The sequence below is a fragment of the Sycon ciliatum genome, chromosome 1, assembly GCF_964019385.1.
Source record: "Sycon ciliatum chromosome 1, ocSycCili1.1, whole genome shotgun sequence".
NCBI lineage: Eukaryota > Metazoa > Porifera > Calcarea > Leucosolenida > Sycettidae > Sycon > Sycon ciliatum.
Window position 1 is genome coordinate 51,429,812 of NC_088643.1, and position 14,912 is coordinate 51,444,723.

At 45.9% G+C, this 14,912-nt stretch overlaps 1 protein-coding gene across 5 annotated transcripts in view; it reads right to left on the reverse strand.

The window, feature by feature from the left end:
* The window catches only part of LOC135830954 (uncharacterized), a 37,662-nt gene extending 26,274 nt beyond the window's left edge, over positions 1 to 11,388 (reverse strand). Inside the window, exons 1-8 of one of the 5 annotated variants that reach the window (XM_065343187.1) lie at positions 10,746 to 11,388; positions 7,935 to 8,039; positions 6,637 to 6,726; positions 5,972 to 6,049; positions 3,863 to 3,913; positions 3,285 to 3,356; positions 2,002 to 2,079; positions 209 to 592 (exon numbers count right to left, since the gene is read on the reverse strand). In XM_065343187.1, the coding sequence (XP_065199259.1) occupies positions 209 to 592; positions 2,002 to 2,079; positions 3,285 to 3,356; positions 3,863 to 3,913; positions 5,972 to 6,049; positions 6,637 to 6,726; positions 7,935 to 8,039; positions 10,746 to 10,905 (1,018 nt within the window). In that variant the 5' untranslated portion in view covers positions 10,906 to 11,388. Of the gene's footprint in view, positions 1 to 208; positions 593 to 2,001; positions 2,080 to 3,284; positions 3,357 to 3,862; positions 3,914 to 5,971; positions 6,050 to 6,636; positions 6,727 to 7,934; positions 8,040 to 9,977; positions 10,723 to 10,745 lie in introns of those variants that run through there. The other 4 variants (XM_065343185.1, XM_065343186.1, XM_065343189.1 and 1 more) reach the window with 4 other exon arrangements.
* Between the last annotated feature and the right edge of the window lie 3,524 nt (positions 11,389 to 14,912).

Here is a 14,912-nt window from a genome sequence, read left to right on the forward strand (position 1 = left end):
AGTGTGCATTTCTGGCATTTTCTGCATACCACACAAAGTTTTTGAATAGCACAGCAGTGCACCACAGCCAAGACATTGTATTGTCCACAATCCAAAACCATGGGAGAAATCGAGAACACCGGAGACGGCCTCTTCCTCGCCACCAGCTGAATGCTGACCTTCAAGAAAGGCCCACTTATTTCCAGCAGCATTGCATGCAATGGCTTACGTTGCTCAGTCGGAGGTCTCTGTGATGCAGACCGACACAGGATGTCTAGTGTTGCATCTAGAAGCGTGCTTGTTGACGGTTTGCTGGGAATTCCAGCCGACGCGGGTGCTGCTGGTGGTGACCGAAGACGAAAGAGGACGGTGAAGCCCTCGTCGACAACTCTGAGTTGCTCCAGACCAATCGTAGCCAGAGTAGCAAGAGCACCGGCGCAGTTGTTCTCCAACAACTCCAATACCGTGCCCTGCGGCAACGAGATGGACAGCAAGTCATGGTCAGCACTCGTATGCTGCATACCGTGCACATCCGCAAGTTTGTGCCTCAGGTACGCTTGAATCCGATCCAGAGAGTTGCTCATCACCAGGATTTCACATAGTAGCTTTGTGTCTGTACGAAACACAGGCAAAATAAGGATGGGTGCATACATGTACAATGATAACGGTTGAAAATTTAGGGCTGAAACAATTATACCGATAACTCGCATATCGATCGTTATGAGTGCAATCGATAATTGTTAGTGTTCAAAACGAGTGCTAACGATTTTTCATGCATGCATATTAGTGACAGTATTCTAGCCCTTGCATTCCATCCGATAGTGGATACGAGTGCAATCATGTACTTTCAAGCGCAGTAAAATTGATTTGTGTCTTTGAAAGAGATCGGGAGAGAAGACGTTGCCTTTTCAGTTCATTCGCGGGAGAAGGCGGAGATGAGAGCAGTTGCCAGAGGGTGACAACAAGAGTCTTCGCTCTAGAAACAACATAAAGCTCTCTACTTGAGTAGTTCATGTTGATAAAACCAGCCAGATATCTACAGATGTCAACAGTGCGGTGCCACAAATTTCTAACGTAGCAAAGGTATCATAGAATTTTTTCATAAACTGGTGTTCGATAGAGCTGACAAGAATCGATAAAACCAATATATCGATCGTTAATGATATTGGTTGATCGTTAGGAGTTATTGAATGATCTTTTCAGCCCTAGTTGAAATACCTCATGTTTTTGAAAAATCAAGTCATTCTGGAGTGCCCGTGTGATGTCTACCGAAAGAAGAGATGGAGAAGGCCTGCCGAGTGCCGCGAGTGTTTTGTTCTGTGTGTAGTGAGGAATATATGGGTGAGACAAAGCAATGTTTGCACAAGCGTTTCCGGGAGCAGTTTCTACTTGACATGAAGCCAAATCGAATTCTCACTCAGAGAGATGCTGGCTGTCAATGGACCTCTCTCCAGGATGTGCGTGAATTGTCAATCTAAGGGCTTCGCAAGATGAGAAACTTCAGCCCATGCTAGAAGCCCTGAAGTCAACGAGGTACACGGGATTTCTGCCCATGCAAAATGAGAAACCCTGTTGTTAATCTGCATGAAACTAGCCATTTCGGCCCCTGTTCCAATCGATTTTTGTACACTTTCGATCACATGTCCTAAATTTGTTCCAAAGCCGACATGCCTGGCCGGGGTGGGAGCGCGTGTGTGGTATCTCCCGTATCATTTTCACAGACAGACAGCCCGCCCAGCTGAGCTCAGCTCATCCGAGAACCCAAACAGTCAGTTGGCAATGTACGAAGTCAGCATGCACACGAGAGCCCAGTTGGCACGATGTTCCACCAGCCTGGGCTGAACGTGTAAAACGGGGCCCCGAAAGGCAGATTGCACTTAGAAGGGTCCATATGACAGGTACTCAACGTACCGGTAAGCTAAATAAAGGTAAACTGAACTTCTCCTACATCGCTCCATAGCAGCATATCTAAGCACTGGGCCCATAAACAAACCCTTAGAAGAAGCTGGGTTTAATGCTGACCTTTTGGCGTGGAGTCTGCCTGTAGTCTCTCAATGTCATTCTGAAAGCGCCACAGTACTTCAGATGAGTTCATGGCACCTGCAATTCACATAGTGCCACACACAGACATACAGCACTCTCAAGCAAACCCCACATCACTAGCTTCTACTCAATGGCAAAGATAGAGGCACCCACGAAGGTCTGAAAGTACATATACACTATACAGGGTACACACCCACCCACACCGGGTCGGTGTACAGCTGACAAGTGTTACTTAGGCTGTGCAACCCCTCAAGCAGGGGAAAATAGAGAAAGGAGCTCGGGAGAAATCATCCCCAGTTAGAGATCCAAGTGATTCTTTGCCAAAGTGTACTACCGTTAAGTCGTGTATAAAAGCCGCGGCTTGCATGACTTTTCGGGGGGGGGGGGGGGGGTTGCAGGCTTCTATAATTATGACACAGGCTTCTATACAAGACAGGTATTTCTATGTATGTCAACACTAAAACCAGGCTTATGTGCCGACAGTGAATCTTGAAAATCAGGCTTCTACATGAGACAGGCTTTAATACAAGACAATACGGTAGTTGCTGATTCCACACAGCTTCTCGGGGGCACGAGTCTTGTCCTTCCAGCAAAAGAAACCCCTGAGATGGTCCCGGATCATCAAGTCAGTTAAATAACATCTGCTTAGGGAGGAGGCTGTTGAGCATCCGGGCAACGTGTCCTAGGCACTAGAAATGGCGGCGGCATATGAAATCAGACCTTCACCTCCCAATGCTGACACTTCTGGACAAGATGAAGCTCCTGGTCCCAGCTTGAGATGCCAGGAGTGAGTTACAGCGAGTGTCAGTGTGAACTTTACCATGGCGGAGAACTGACCAACACCAGACACCGAATATAAGAGCAGATAAAACACAGGCTTCAAAGTGAAGTTCATACTTCTTCCTTGTGCGGATGGAAAGGTCGCGAGTGCCGAAAATCCAACGGAAGGTGCCAAAAGTGCACGATACAGCGGCAAACAACAATCAATCTCCTGGCCAACATGTGAGTCAGGGTTGATGAGGCTGCCAGGATGGACCAGAGCTGAAACTTGCTCAACTTCTCACCCCAGATGATCATAGAAGTATTCGTTGGTCGCAGTGCCACAGCACACAAACTTAGTCCTCGTGAAGCGCAGACACAGACAGACAGATACAAGATCTCTCTCTCTCTCTCTCTCTCTCTCTCTCTCTCTCTCTCTCTCCATCCCTGGAGGCAGGTTGACCAGTACATGTATAGGGAAGGGAGAGAGCCTAACACTGTACCTGGACCAACATGTACATCATAGCTGTGGCTTTGTGGCTCCATTGGACTGCTATGTCGACGGGGTACGACACCTGCCCAGTGGAAATGAAGAGAAAGGACAAAAGACAAAACACACACACACACACACACACACACACACACACACACACACACACGCACACACACACGCACACATACCCGCGTGCATGCACGCACACACATACATGTATACACATACACACACTCACAGTACTCCATCAAATCAATCACAATCACAACGGCTTCATGGACTCATGCAGATACTAAGCAATATCAACAAAAATCAAGTGCAGCCAGGCACAAGAATCCACAACGTTCACGGAATAGAGTAATGCAGGCAAATGCAGTTGTCAGCACTGTGACTTCACTGCACCACTGCTATCAGTATCCGTATGAATGCACATGTACTTCCAAAATGTTGGTGGAAGCCTGAAACGGCATACATGAACCTCTGTCCCTGGCAACACCGATGTAAACCAGTCAAAATGGGAATAGGTGGGTGGCGGATGGGGCAGAAGCAATGGAAGGGTCGGACAGCAGCAACCAAGCAAAGACTAACCGGAATCTTCAGCTGACTTTTCAGCACCGTCTAAAGTTCCCCCATGTGAACCTGTGCATAACAATTATGGCAAAAAGAAGGGAAATGCTCACCATCAAATGGTGGAAAAAAAACCGTTTCGACTGCTTTTTAGACAGTAACGGGTAAAGAAAAAAGGAAAAAAGAAACTCATATAAGAAGAAGAAGAAGAAGAAGAAGAAGAAGAAGAAGAAGAAGAAGAAGAAGAAGAAGAAGAAGAAGAAGAAGAAGAAGAAGAAGAAGAAGAAGAAGAAGAAGAAGAAGAAGAAGAAGAAGAAGAAGAAGAAGAAGAAGAAGAAGAAGAAGAAGAAGAAGAAGAAGAAGAAGAAGAATACAAAGTCACCCCCCAAGGAAGAATTGTGTCTTGTATGCTCTCAATTTGTATCCATCTCTTATGATATAGAAGGAACTTCCACACATGCACGATGGAATCTACTGGAGCTAGAAGCTTAAAGAACGTTGATCAAAGGAATAGACTACAGTCGTTGCCAAAGAAATCCGACCAACTAGCCGAGAGTAGTGCCAAGGTTTGTGCGGCCTCTGTGGCCCTATGTTTTTTGGAACGTACACGATGTAACTGAAATGGCAACGCAGCGATACTTTTGACTAGTGGGTTGGATTTCTTTCGTCGCAACTGTACATGTACTCGGAATGATGTACACACAATCACAATACCACATACCGTATAGGCGCGAATAGAAGCCCCGGGGCTCTAAGACACATCGAGGGGGGTTATATTTGAGAGGGGGCTTTATTTTTTAATAGAAACACCAATTGTTTCACACTATTCATGTTGATCAGTACATGCAGTGACTACACTCGATCGTTGTACGGTAAAGTACCCCTAACTGTACTGCATGGTACGGACATTGCGCACTCAATTATAGCCCCGGGCTTTTATACGAGACGGGGCTTTATTATTCCGATTCCCTCTGACACACTATTTGAGAGGGGGCTCTATTCGAACAGGGGCTTATATTCGAGCGCGTACGGTAGGCAGTATGGACGTCAGGGAGTCGTAGCATCAAGAGTACATAACCCCCCAGAGTGTGCAACTCCACTATGGGTGCTGTCCCGACAGAATTTCAAGTTGACGTCATTTTGATGATGCAATGCGCACTGTACACGGATTATCAGACGAATCCGGAACCTGTGGTTGACCGAAGCCGATCGATCCTGTACAAATTATTGGAAAGAAAAACGTGTGATGCGTTGACACCCGTACACATGTTGTAAATCACTGGTGCAAGGAGCATTGCGTCATAAATAATGACGTCAACTTGAAATTCTGTCGGGACAGCAGGGTATGTGGGAGTTCAACACTCTGGGGGGGGTTATGTACTCTTGGTAGCATGCAGGGAGACGACATGGGCGACTATACAGCTAAACGAGGTGGGTTTTGCTCCCGGGCTGCCCATTCCAGTTGCCCTTGGCTGATTTATACATGCTTGTATCTGGTATCACTTGTCTGGGTCGCACTCGGGGTGGGCAGGTCAAAACACCGCACCATGTAGAACTTCTAAATTTGTGGTTGAACGGACACCATTTGGGGAACTATAATCTCACGTTGTCTCCCTAGATGCTACGACTGTTTGGTGGCCATGAACAGATGACGGGGAGGGGCATGCTTGGAGTCGATAGGGCCTCCACAATAAGAAATGATTGGATTAGGCTGCGCTAGGCGCCGATATCAGGTTCGCATGTCTTATGCTGATACTGCCGGAGATTGCACGACGCACAAAAGGTAAGTATTCATCTTCATCACTTGTACTCGAGTAGCCTGCCATGCATCCTTGTCAAGAACTTGCTCATACAACTAGCCGAGCTTCTTAGTTGCACACTAACACTGCTGTGCATTTCATTTTGTTCATCATGTTCGTATCTGCAACAGTGATGGAGGTGGAAACAGAGGCAGAGGCGGTGACAAGGCAGAGGTGGTGGCAGTTGTGGAGAAAGGAAGGCAAGAGGACGTGAGACGGAGACTGGCAACAAGGGTAGGAGGAGTTCGGTGCACGTGGGACAAGTCCAGAAGTGGCAAGGAGTGAAGCCAGTGGAGCAAACACACATAGTTCTAGTCTAAAATACATATACCTCGCTTCCGTCTCGAACTGCGATTACTGCGATTACTCGGGGATAAGATATCTCTTCCTATTCCGCCCAAGGAACACACTGCCAGCAGGAAAGACCAAGCAAGAGCAGTGTACATGATGAGGGAAGGTGAATACGGAGCAACAGTTGCAGCCATAGGCTAGCAGCAGCAGCAGTGGCAGCAGCAGCCAGAATACTAATGACAAGCAGCGCAGCAATCACACACAAACAATACATCTCAGGCACTGGGCTACCGTCTTGCATGATAGCCACTTGCATGCATGTTTATGGAAGAATTTCAAAGGATTCCTTACGAACCACGCTTCTGTACAAAAGTGAATATAGGCTGTACACAGTATACAAAACCAGGTTTGTGTGCAAATGGTCAATCTTGAAAACAGGCTTGTGTTCAAGATGGGCTTCTAAAAGAGACACGTGTTTGCACAAAAATAGCACGGCATGTCAAAAAAAGGGGAGATGAAAGTGTATGCGAACGGCATGCTGGCAAAATCTTGCGACAATTTAGTCAAATTAGATCGACCATACTTGCACATGTAAAGCCACCCAGAGTGGCAAACCAAGTAGGCAGTACTGTTGACCAGTACTCATCGGGATAACAAAAAAAACGGTTAAAATATATATTTGTAGCGCATGAGAACAATAATTACCTATGGCAGAGACTTGATTGCTTCCTTTCTGCTTCAGAGAGCCAGCATAGCTGTCGACCTTATGGAACGACTTACTAGTTCCAATTCTGCCTATCATAGGGAGGAGACATCCAATAATTGGGGTTAGGTACCCGGAAAGGCATGTACACAAAGTGTCAACACCAAACACCAAAGGCACTTTTCGACGCATGAAGTTTGGCACTGTGAAATGCAAGTGCAGTGTCAACGACACATGATTGTGTGCGTTTGAAGTATGCTAACGTGACTTTAGAAATTTGGAATCAACCCATCCCAGCGTTTGAAGTATGCCAACGTGACTTTAGAAATTTAGAATCAGCTCATCCGAAGACGGTCCAGAGCAAGGCAGAGAACACCATCCACAACAATAAACGACCGTCATGCATCAGTGAAAACTTTCGGATCTGCCACTGTCTCTGACGACTACAACACCTCTGGATATGGCCAGGTGTTGTTGTGACCTAGTTCCTCTAACTGAAGTGTAGGTGGCACAAGAGCAGCGTGTGCTATTCTCTTATGCAGAACCTGGCCTGAAATGGCAAATTCTCTTGCACACTGTGTTCGCCATGTCATGAGTCAACCGGGTGCGTAAGTTGCTGGAAGAGCAAGCAAAGAGACTAGCAGGAGATGGAAGAAAAGAGACTTTTTTACAGCCTTGTTTTGGTCATTAAAATGAATCGGATGTGCAGCTGTACCAGTACAAGTACTACAGTCCATTTCAAAAATATAGACGCATGGTATTATTGAAATATTTCAAATTTGGCTGGAGCTTTTCGAGAATTTTTTCCGGAATATTGCTCATGCCCGTCACACAATTACTGTCATATAGATTGCTAAGCGATCGGATAGCAAAATCCCAATTTCGAAATTTTTATGCACAAAGTGATCACAGATTTTATGTGGTATAGATGCTGGCCTAACGGGTTTTTTTTTTTGAAATTATGCGTCTATATTTTTGAAACGCACTGTAAGCATGAAAGTACTGTAAGTCTACAAATTTTCTGCCCATTCAAATTTCGGCACCCCAGGGCTAAAACACATTTCGGTCGCATTAAATTTTCACCTGTCCTGCTGCTGTTGCCTGTATACACTGTCACACGGAACCTTTCAAAATATAATTTCGGCTGCAACAAATTTTCGGCCAGATATGACCAGGCTGAAAATAGCCGAAAAATAAATATGCGCCGAATATTTGTTGACTTTAATACAGTACCTAGTTCGGCCAGACCTTGCCAAGAGACTACTTTGTTTGAAATTGAGATAGAGCGGGTGCAGCTTACCAATCACAGTATTCTGGCTACTTGACCGCGGTTTTACTGGTACAGGATTTGCGCTTTTCTGACTCAGAGCTGGAGCTCGAGCAGGAGCAGGTGCAGGTGCTCTCCCTGCAAAAGCCAGATGAGCAGAAAAGGAGAAAATACTGCATTGGACCAAATGTTAGGCACTGGAAATTGACACTGTTCCCCTGAAGTCACGTGCCTTTCAAGGGCTCTCTCTGCAAAAGGATGTGTTTAGATCAGGTCAATTGTAAGTGTGTTACTACCACCACTTCACTTAAAACAACTTAAACATAACAAGACACCACCACCACTGCACAAGAGGTGACCGTTTCTCAAGAGTTTCCCTGAGGCCATACATAAGAAAGTGTCCGGGTTTTGATTGGATCAATGAGACCCCTCACACACAACCGGTCCAATGATGCAGCTAATTCTGGCACTTGGGACAATTACTAAAGACTTTGACTAAATGAGAAAAATGCTGAAGCCACAGAACAGCACAGGGTGATGCTGAAACAAATCACATTCCTGTAAGACCCAGTCAGACTGGGCTTTCAGCATCCATAGGAAAGCCTCCGCCCTTAAAGATCAAGGCCCAGATGCAGCTCCTAAAGCGGTGGGAGGCGAGTTGATCACCACCGCAAAGTGATCAAACACTGAAAAACCCATTCGCCTCATCCATATTTTCCCCATGATGCTCAAAGTGCAACACAAAAAGGACAACTAGGTAGCTGAGTACAGCAGTGATGAGACATTATTACACTTTAACATATCCCTTGCTTCAGCTGACAGTCTGACTGCACTGGGTAATGTGTGTGTGTGGAGAGGGGGGGGGGGGGGGGGGGGGCAGTTTAACAGGGCTAAACTACCTTATCAACTAGAGCACCAATAACTAAATGGGCATATTGTTGTGCGTGTAGTGCCCTTATTGGCATGCCGGCAGTGGCCTATTAGCATCCACTAAAATGCACTATGGCAGGGTGGGGTGGGGATGAATGGGGCAATATAAGCAGAGGTAGAGACACATCCCCTGTTGTGTCCAGATTAGGTGAACAGGTTAGCTACATCAATACATGATTGTATTGAGCACCTGAATACCAGCCTCTCTGGCAAATTACATTACACACCCCAGGCTTGGCTCTAGCTCTACCAATGCATTCTACTACACTGCATAGTAAGATAGAGAAAGCTGTGCTGGGGTTCAGACTGCCATGCTAAGCCATACATGGGCATTGAGCACTATTTGGGCAGTCCAGCACTCTACTTTACAAAGTCAATACATTTTACTCCATTACCATTCCAGACCTGACACATGAATTGTGGAAAAGATTCAGTAATGCAGCCAAGGGGTGGTGTACAGCTACAGTCATGCACTAGTTACTTGCTCTTCTCTTACAGACCCAACAGTCTACTGTAGTCCATCAGGAAAGGCAGGGACACACCACTACCTACAGTGCTCTGATCTACAACCTTTTAAATGCTTAGGTTGTTATTGCCCTGGTCTACATGACCACACGAACCGTTGTGGGGAGGTGAATGTACCCCAGCCAGGACCCATCTCCGGAGGGAGGGGGGGGGGGGGAGGAGGAAAACAGAGCCCAATAAGAAAAGTGCATGCCCCAAGCTTCAAGCAAGTTATGCTCACGCCCAAGTCTAAGTTCGTCGAGGTCGGGCTACGCAACTCGGAATAAATGCTGTTCTGAGTTCTTGGAGAATAGACACAACTACTGTAAATTCTCACAACTTATCAGCTGTTCAACAGTCAAGGGTGAATTGTTGTCATCGCCATGACCACTGCTAAATGAAGGTGCTCGGTGCTTAGACGCATGGGGAACTTCTGGTGTGGCCATGGGTAGGACAACACCTGAATGCACGTCAGCAAGTTGGCCAATTTTACTTGCACAGCATGTCTTCACTGATCTACACGTTGGTGGCGTTAGAAAAAGCTGACGCTACATTAATGAAGGGTTACTAAGACCACGCTACTACAGGCGCAAGAAGTGCTCACTTCGTACATATAGTGGACTACAGCGGTATATTACCAACCTGAGTTCACATAAAGGCTTCTTTCTCCCTCCAATAACACAGGCATTGCTAGGGGCGGGCGGTCGTTCTTAGTGAAGACCGCAGCAGGTTGTGATAGACGGTGTGGCTCTGTGGCCACTCCTGCTGTCTTTGGCGTCGCCGACGACTCAGGAAAGTGGAAGCCATCCGGCAAGCTCTGCTTCGCCCTATATCTGGGTTTGGGCGCTGGAGCCGATCTGCCGGGGAGCTGAAGTCCCCTGCGCAAGAGAGGTGCAGCATCGCTGGATGCATGTCGCCGAGGTGCAACCGGTGCTGACATGCTCTTCTTTCAGCTCCAGTCTGATCTAATGATATGCAACTACACTACACTGTGCCTAGGTGTGTGCGCATGTATGCATGTAGCCAGTGAACGGGGACATGAAAGACAAAGATTGCTGCCTTCCAACACACTTGGTCTTTAGAATTCAATCCTCACACGACCTGTTTTAGTTCGAGTCACAACAACCCACAATTCAAGTTCTCTACACATCGAAACGCCCAGGCTGGTTCATGAGATGGGTCAAGGAAAATACTGCACTAGCAAATACTGCACTACCCGTCGCTGATGTCCGCTAGTACTAGTACTACTAGTGTTCACCGCTGTACCACCGACTTCTAGCTTTATGGCTATGCCTTGCCTTTGCTCACTTCTCACACCCACAGAGAGGTCTAAAATCATCAACCTGATGTGGACTGCGGTGAGGAGGATGAATGAATCTGTGCGTATTGCATGACTGAACTAGTACTTACTCCTTGCGTCGGCCGCTCTGGTAGCTGCCCTCGTTGCCGCAGCCAGGACTGCCTCAGGGGTCGGCGGTGTACTTGTGCTGCTGCTGCTAGATTGCAACACTGCTGAGCCAGTTTTCTGGCGTGAAACACAAACAGGTTCCATTCCAAAAGCGCCCGACATGTCGACAGCACAGCAGTACTACTACTGGGAAGCTGGGCCTGAGTGGCCCCTTCGAAAGCTCTTGAGCTGGCACGTAATATCTAGGCGAAGGTAGCACTAAAAAGCCTTTGAACGACTTGAGAATAAGTCTCTCAATAAAATAAAATGAACACTGTGTCCGAAATCAGGACTAAGGCGCAGCTGTGTTTTGGCGCAGCCAGCTAAGCACCACAATCGGCGAGGACATTCCAAGCCATTGCGGCTGGAAGTAGAAGAGCAGGAAGGCTAGGGCGGAGGAGATGCACGAGTTCGGAGTAGGCAGGACCGATCGGTGGCGTCCAAATATGCTCACTTCTCCCAAAGTAAACTATCGGAAATCAGGAAATCCCATTTGACCCATATTTTGCCTTGGCCCACGCGCGCCACGTCTCATCGTACTAGTATGAGTACAACATTAGGCACGACCACGTGGAACATCAATGCGGCCTTTGTCTTGACCAGAACACAGTGCAGAGTTCTCAAATAATTATTTGAGCTGATATGAGGATCGCGAGCTTCGTCTCTGTTCAGTTGTCATCATCAGGTCATCGAACTGGAAATACCATAATTATAGGTGTCAGCTCTTGTTGTTGGTCAGTGAGTTGTTTTCCCGGATCGTGAGCCTGTCTAAGTATTTTTTGACAGATACTGATCCTTCGTAAGAAGTTGTCTGCGTGTTTGGTATCCGGCAGGGTGCAGAACGCTGTCCGAATGAGTACAAAATACAATGTCATGTACAAGTGTTGTACTTGCTGATGGTGCCACATGCCGTCATGTCAGAAGTGTGCTCAGTGAAGGACACAACAACAACAAACAAACGACGACTTTCGCAGTCCCGATGACTTGGAACTTGCTTGGAAGATCTGCGGGGCTCTGGGGTGAGTGGGCAGTGCCGCTGAGAAAAGTCGACCTCTTGCCAGAATTAAAAAATGTACTACAAATTTCGCAGAACACAGTGCAGTGTATACGGTACATGTACTGGCGCCCTTGGCGGATAATGCTCGGAAAGGTGGCAGATTCTGTTCGAAAAGCAGTGAAATTGGCAGAACCACACAAATCTTATGGCGGGCAATTTCTCGAATTCTGCTCCATTTCTTTATCCACATACCAAACATGCATGAAACTTACCAGAAAAAGTACCGAATTCTGCCACTTTTTCTGCCGGCATTATCTGCCAAGGCCTAACTAGCTGGCGTACACACTACTACAGCACAGGCAGAATCCTGGTAATTCGAACCCCAAATTCCCCACCCGGCCAAAATGCCAGGGAAAAACTTCTAATTTATCCAGACATTCTAATTATCCAAACATGTACAGTGCGTATCGGTTATAGCGTGGTCGTGTAAAAGAATATACTACCTACAACTGAACTCTCATGTTTTCATAATCATAACGTGGGTTTCAAGTGCACATTTATTCTTACAAGCAATGGACCGATTGCCATTTGTACAGATCCACGAAATCCCGTAGAATCCCGTAGGGTGTTAAATGTGCAGGACCCTATTGTGTTTTCTGCTATTTCCATTAAGAAATGGGGCCTGAAGCCATTTCATACGAAAATCTTTTTCTGACAAAGACCTAGCTAGTCATTAGTTCTAACCAAAGTGAAGAAGCTGGAAAAGCGATTGCTGGTCATTGAATTATGACGCTAAAAAGGTCAAATGCGCATGCATAGCACACAATGAACACCCTACCGGGTCTACGGGATTCTACGGGATTTTGTGGATCTGTACAAATGGCAATCGGTCTATTTTTTATCTCATAGTGGAATATTTCGGTCCTAAGAATGGACTTTGTGTAGCGAAACATGCCAGATTAGTACATGTACCAAGTGTATTGCCTGTAGTAATAACATCTGTCCAATACAGTTCTGATCTGACTCGCGAGTTGGGTAACGCGTCGTTGCGTTGTAGTGCTGCAGTTTCAACTGTTTCGGTCATGTAACTCGCGTTACATAGCCACATGGTAAGCCTATGCCTATGGGACTATGACCAGCCGCATGCACAGTAGTCAGTAGCACTACGTTGCATGTACATGTACATGTACGATGATCTTCCTGCCCCTGCGCACATGCATATGATATGTTTCACTTGATTTATCGCGTGTAAGACATATCGGAAATAAGAATAGAAAGTCGTTTTTCAAACACCCGCCCTATAACTGATACCTACTGTACATGTACCCACAAAACATTATGTATTTCAAAAATGCTCACATTGACACGCAGAGTTGCACTACAGTCAGACCTCGCACACATCTGTTTTCCACAAAAATATCCGGATAGGCGAGGGAACGAGATAACTGAACACACATACTGTATATGCATGTGGCATGTCAACAGCAGTGACATCGTACATACATGTAGACAGGTGCTATGCAGTACGACTAGCGTGCCCAGTATGTAAAACAAGCGAGAAAAATGACAAGTGCATGCAACTGAGTGTTATCCGCATGCATCCAGCAGATCAAGGACCTCATTTGCTTGTACAACTCCCTGATACTAGCTTCTGCAAGCCACATGCAACCGGATACAACGAAGCTTTTTGTACACATTTAACCAGTTTGTACACAAAATCATGCACCGGTATGCGGATCGCGAGGTCCGGTTATGTTGTATGCATAACATATGCTGCACATCGGTAACCAGCGATTTTCGTGCGGATGGAGAGGGATCCGGATAAACCCAGCACATGTGCCGATGAAAATATAGTGGACCGTGCTCAAATAATGAAAGAAAGCACTAGCCACTACAAAAATTGTAGTTGCGCAACCTAACATCGCGTCCTTTTTTGATCCACCACGTGCTTTCTTAGTGCGCAAAGCGATGAACTCAAATAAGAGACCGGGTCTCTTATTCGGGCATGGCCTACTATTTTTCTGTGAGGCCTCTAGGAGGGTCTACTATTTGAGCATGGTCTATTATTCGAGCATGGTCCATTAATCGAGGAATACGGTATATTCTTTTACACGACCACGCTATACCCGATACGCACTATATAAGCGCTGGGCTTATAAATAGTTATAAGGCCATCATTTTTTATAGCTATGTTTCGCGTCGTCCGCACGCATACGTTTTGACTTTTTTCGGAAAAAAAATAAAAAAATCGAACATGCACAGTGAGTGTACGATCGTGCGAGTCATCACAGTGCAGTGTGGACTGGTTGCGATACGGCGAAGCTGGGATTCAGAAATGGCCTCTAGTCTAGGCCAGCGTTGGTAAATCGTTTGTTCGGCATCTGGGAGCAATATTCTATGAGCTTACACCAGACCGCATTGATCGCCTCAAGCTGAGAGGATGTGTCGTTCCGGAGCTCTTTGCACCGCTGCTGAAGTCTCAGTACAATAAGCCAGCGAAGCATGGGCACCAACGGTTGCTTCCTCTGTCCAAAGTGAATATTTACTCATGCTGATAACCCAGATGTTGTGCTTCGATGTACGATTTTTCTCTCGAATGTACATCATGCACGAGCTATTGTGTTATATATTGACCTTTGATAAATACCCACACTCATTAGTGACCACACCATCAACAGTATCAAATTCAAATAAATTTGCTTGACTCAATAAATACCACTGTACTTTTCCATGCAGCAGTGCACTTTTCCCTAAAAAGGAGTATTTTATAAACAGTATTTATTGGCCTAGTGGTATTTTATAAACAGTATTTATTGGCTTTTGGGCCAAAAATAATAATAATAATAATCAACGCAATAAATAGAGTAAGCTGCGCACTCAGTACAAACACCATTAGCAAAACTTGTTTTCATGTAAATAACGAAGCTTGTTCCTAAGCTTGTTCGTTATTAACAAGTTTTGCTAGGGACCGAGGTTTTTATACTGGTATGTAATTGCAATAAATTATTATTATTATTATTATTATTATTAACCCTTTGGAGTCCGTAACTTTTTGCTTCCGCAGAATTTGTGGCAGTCACGAAAATGCGCACTCCATTTCCAACATAACTTTGGTTCTACTTCACCGATTTTG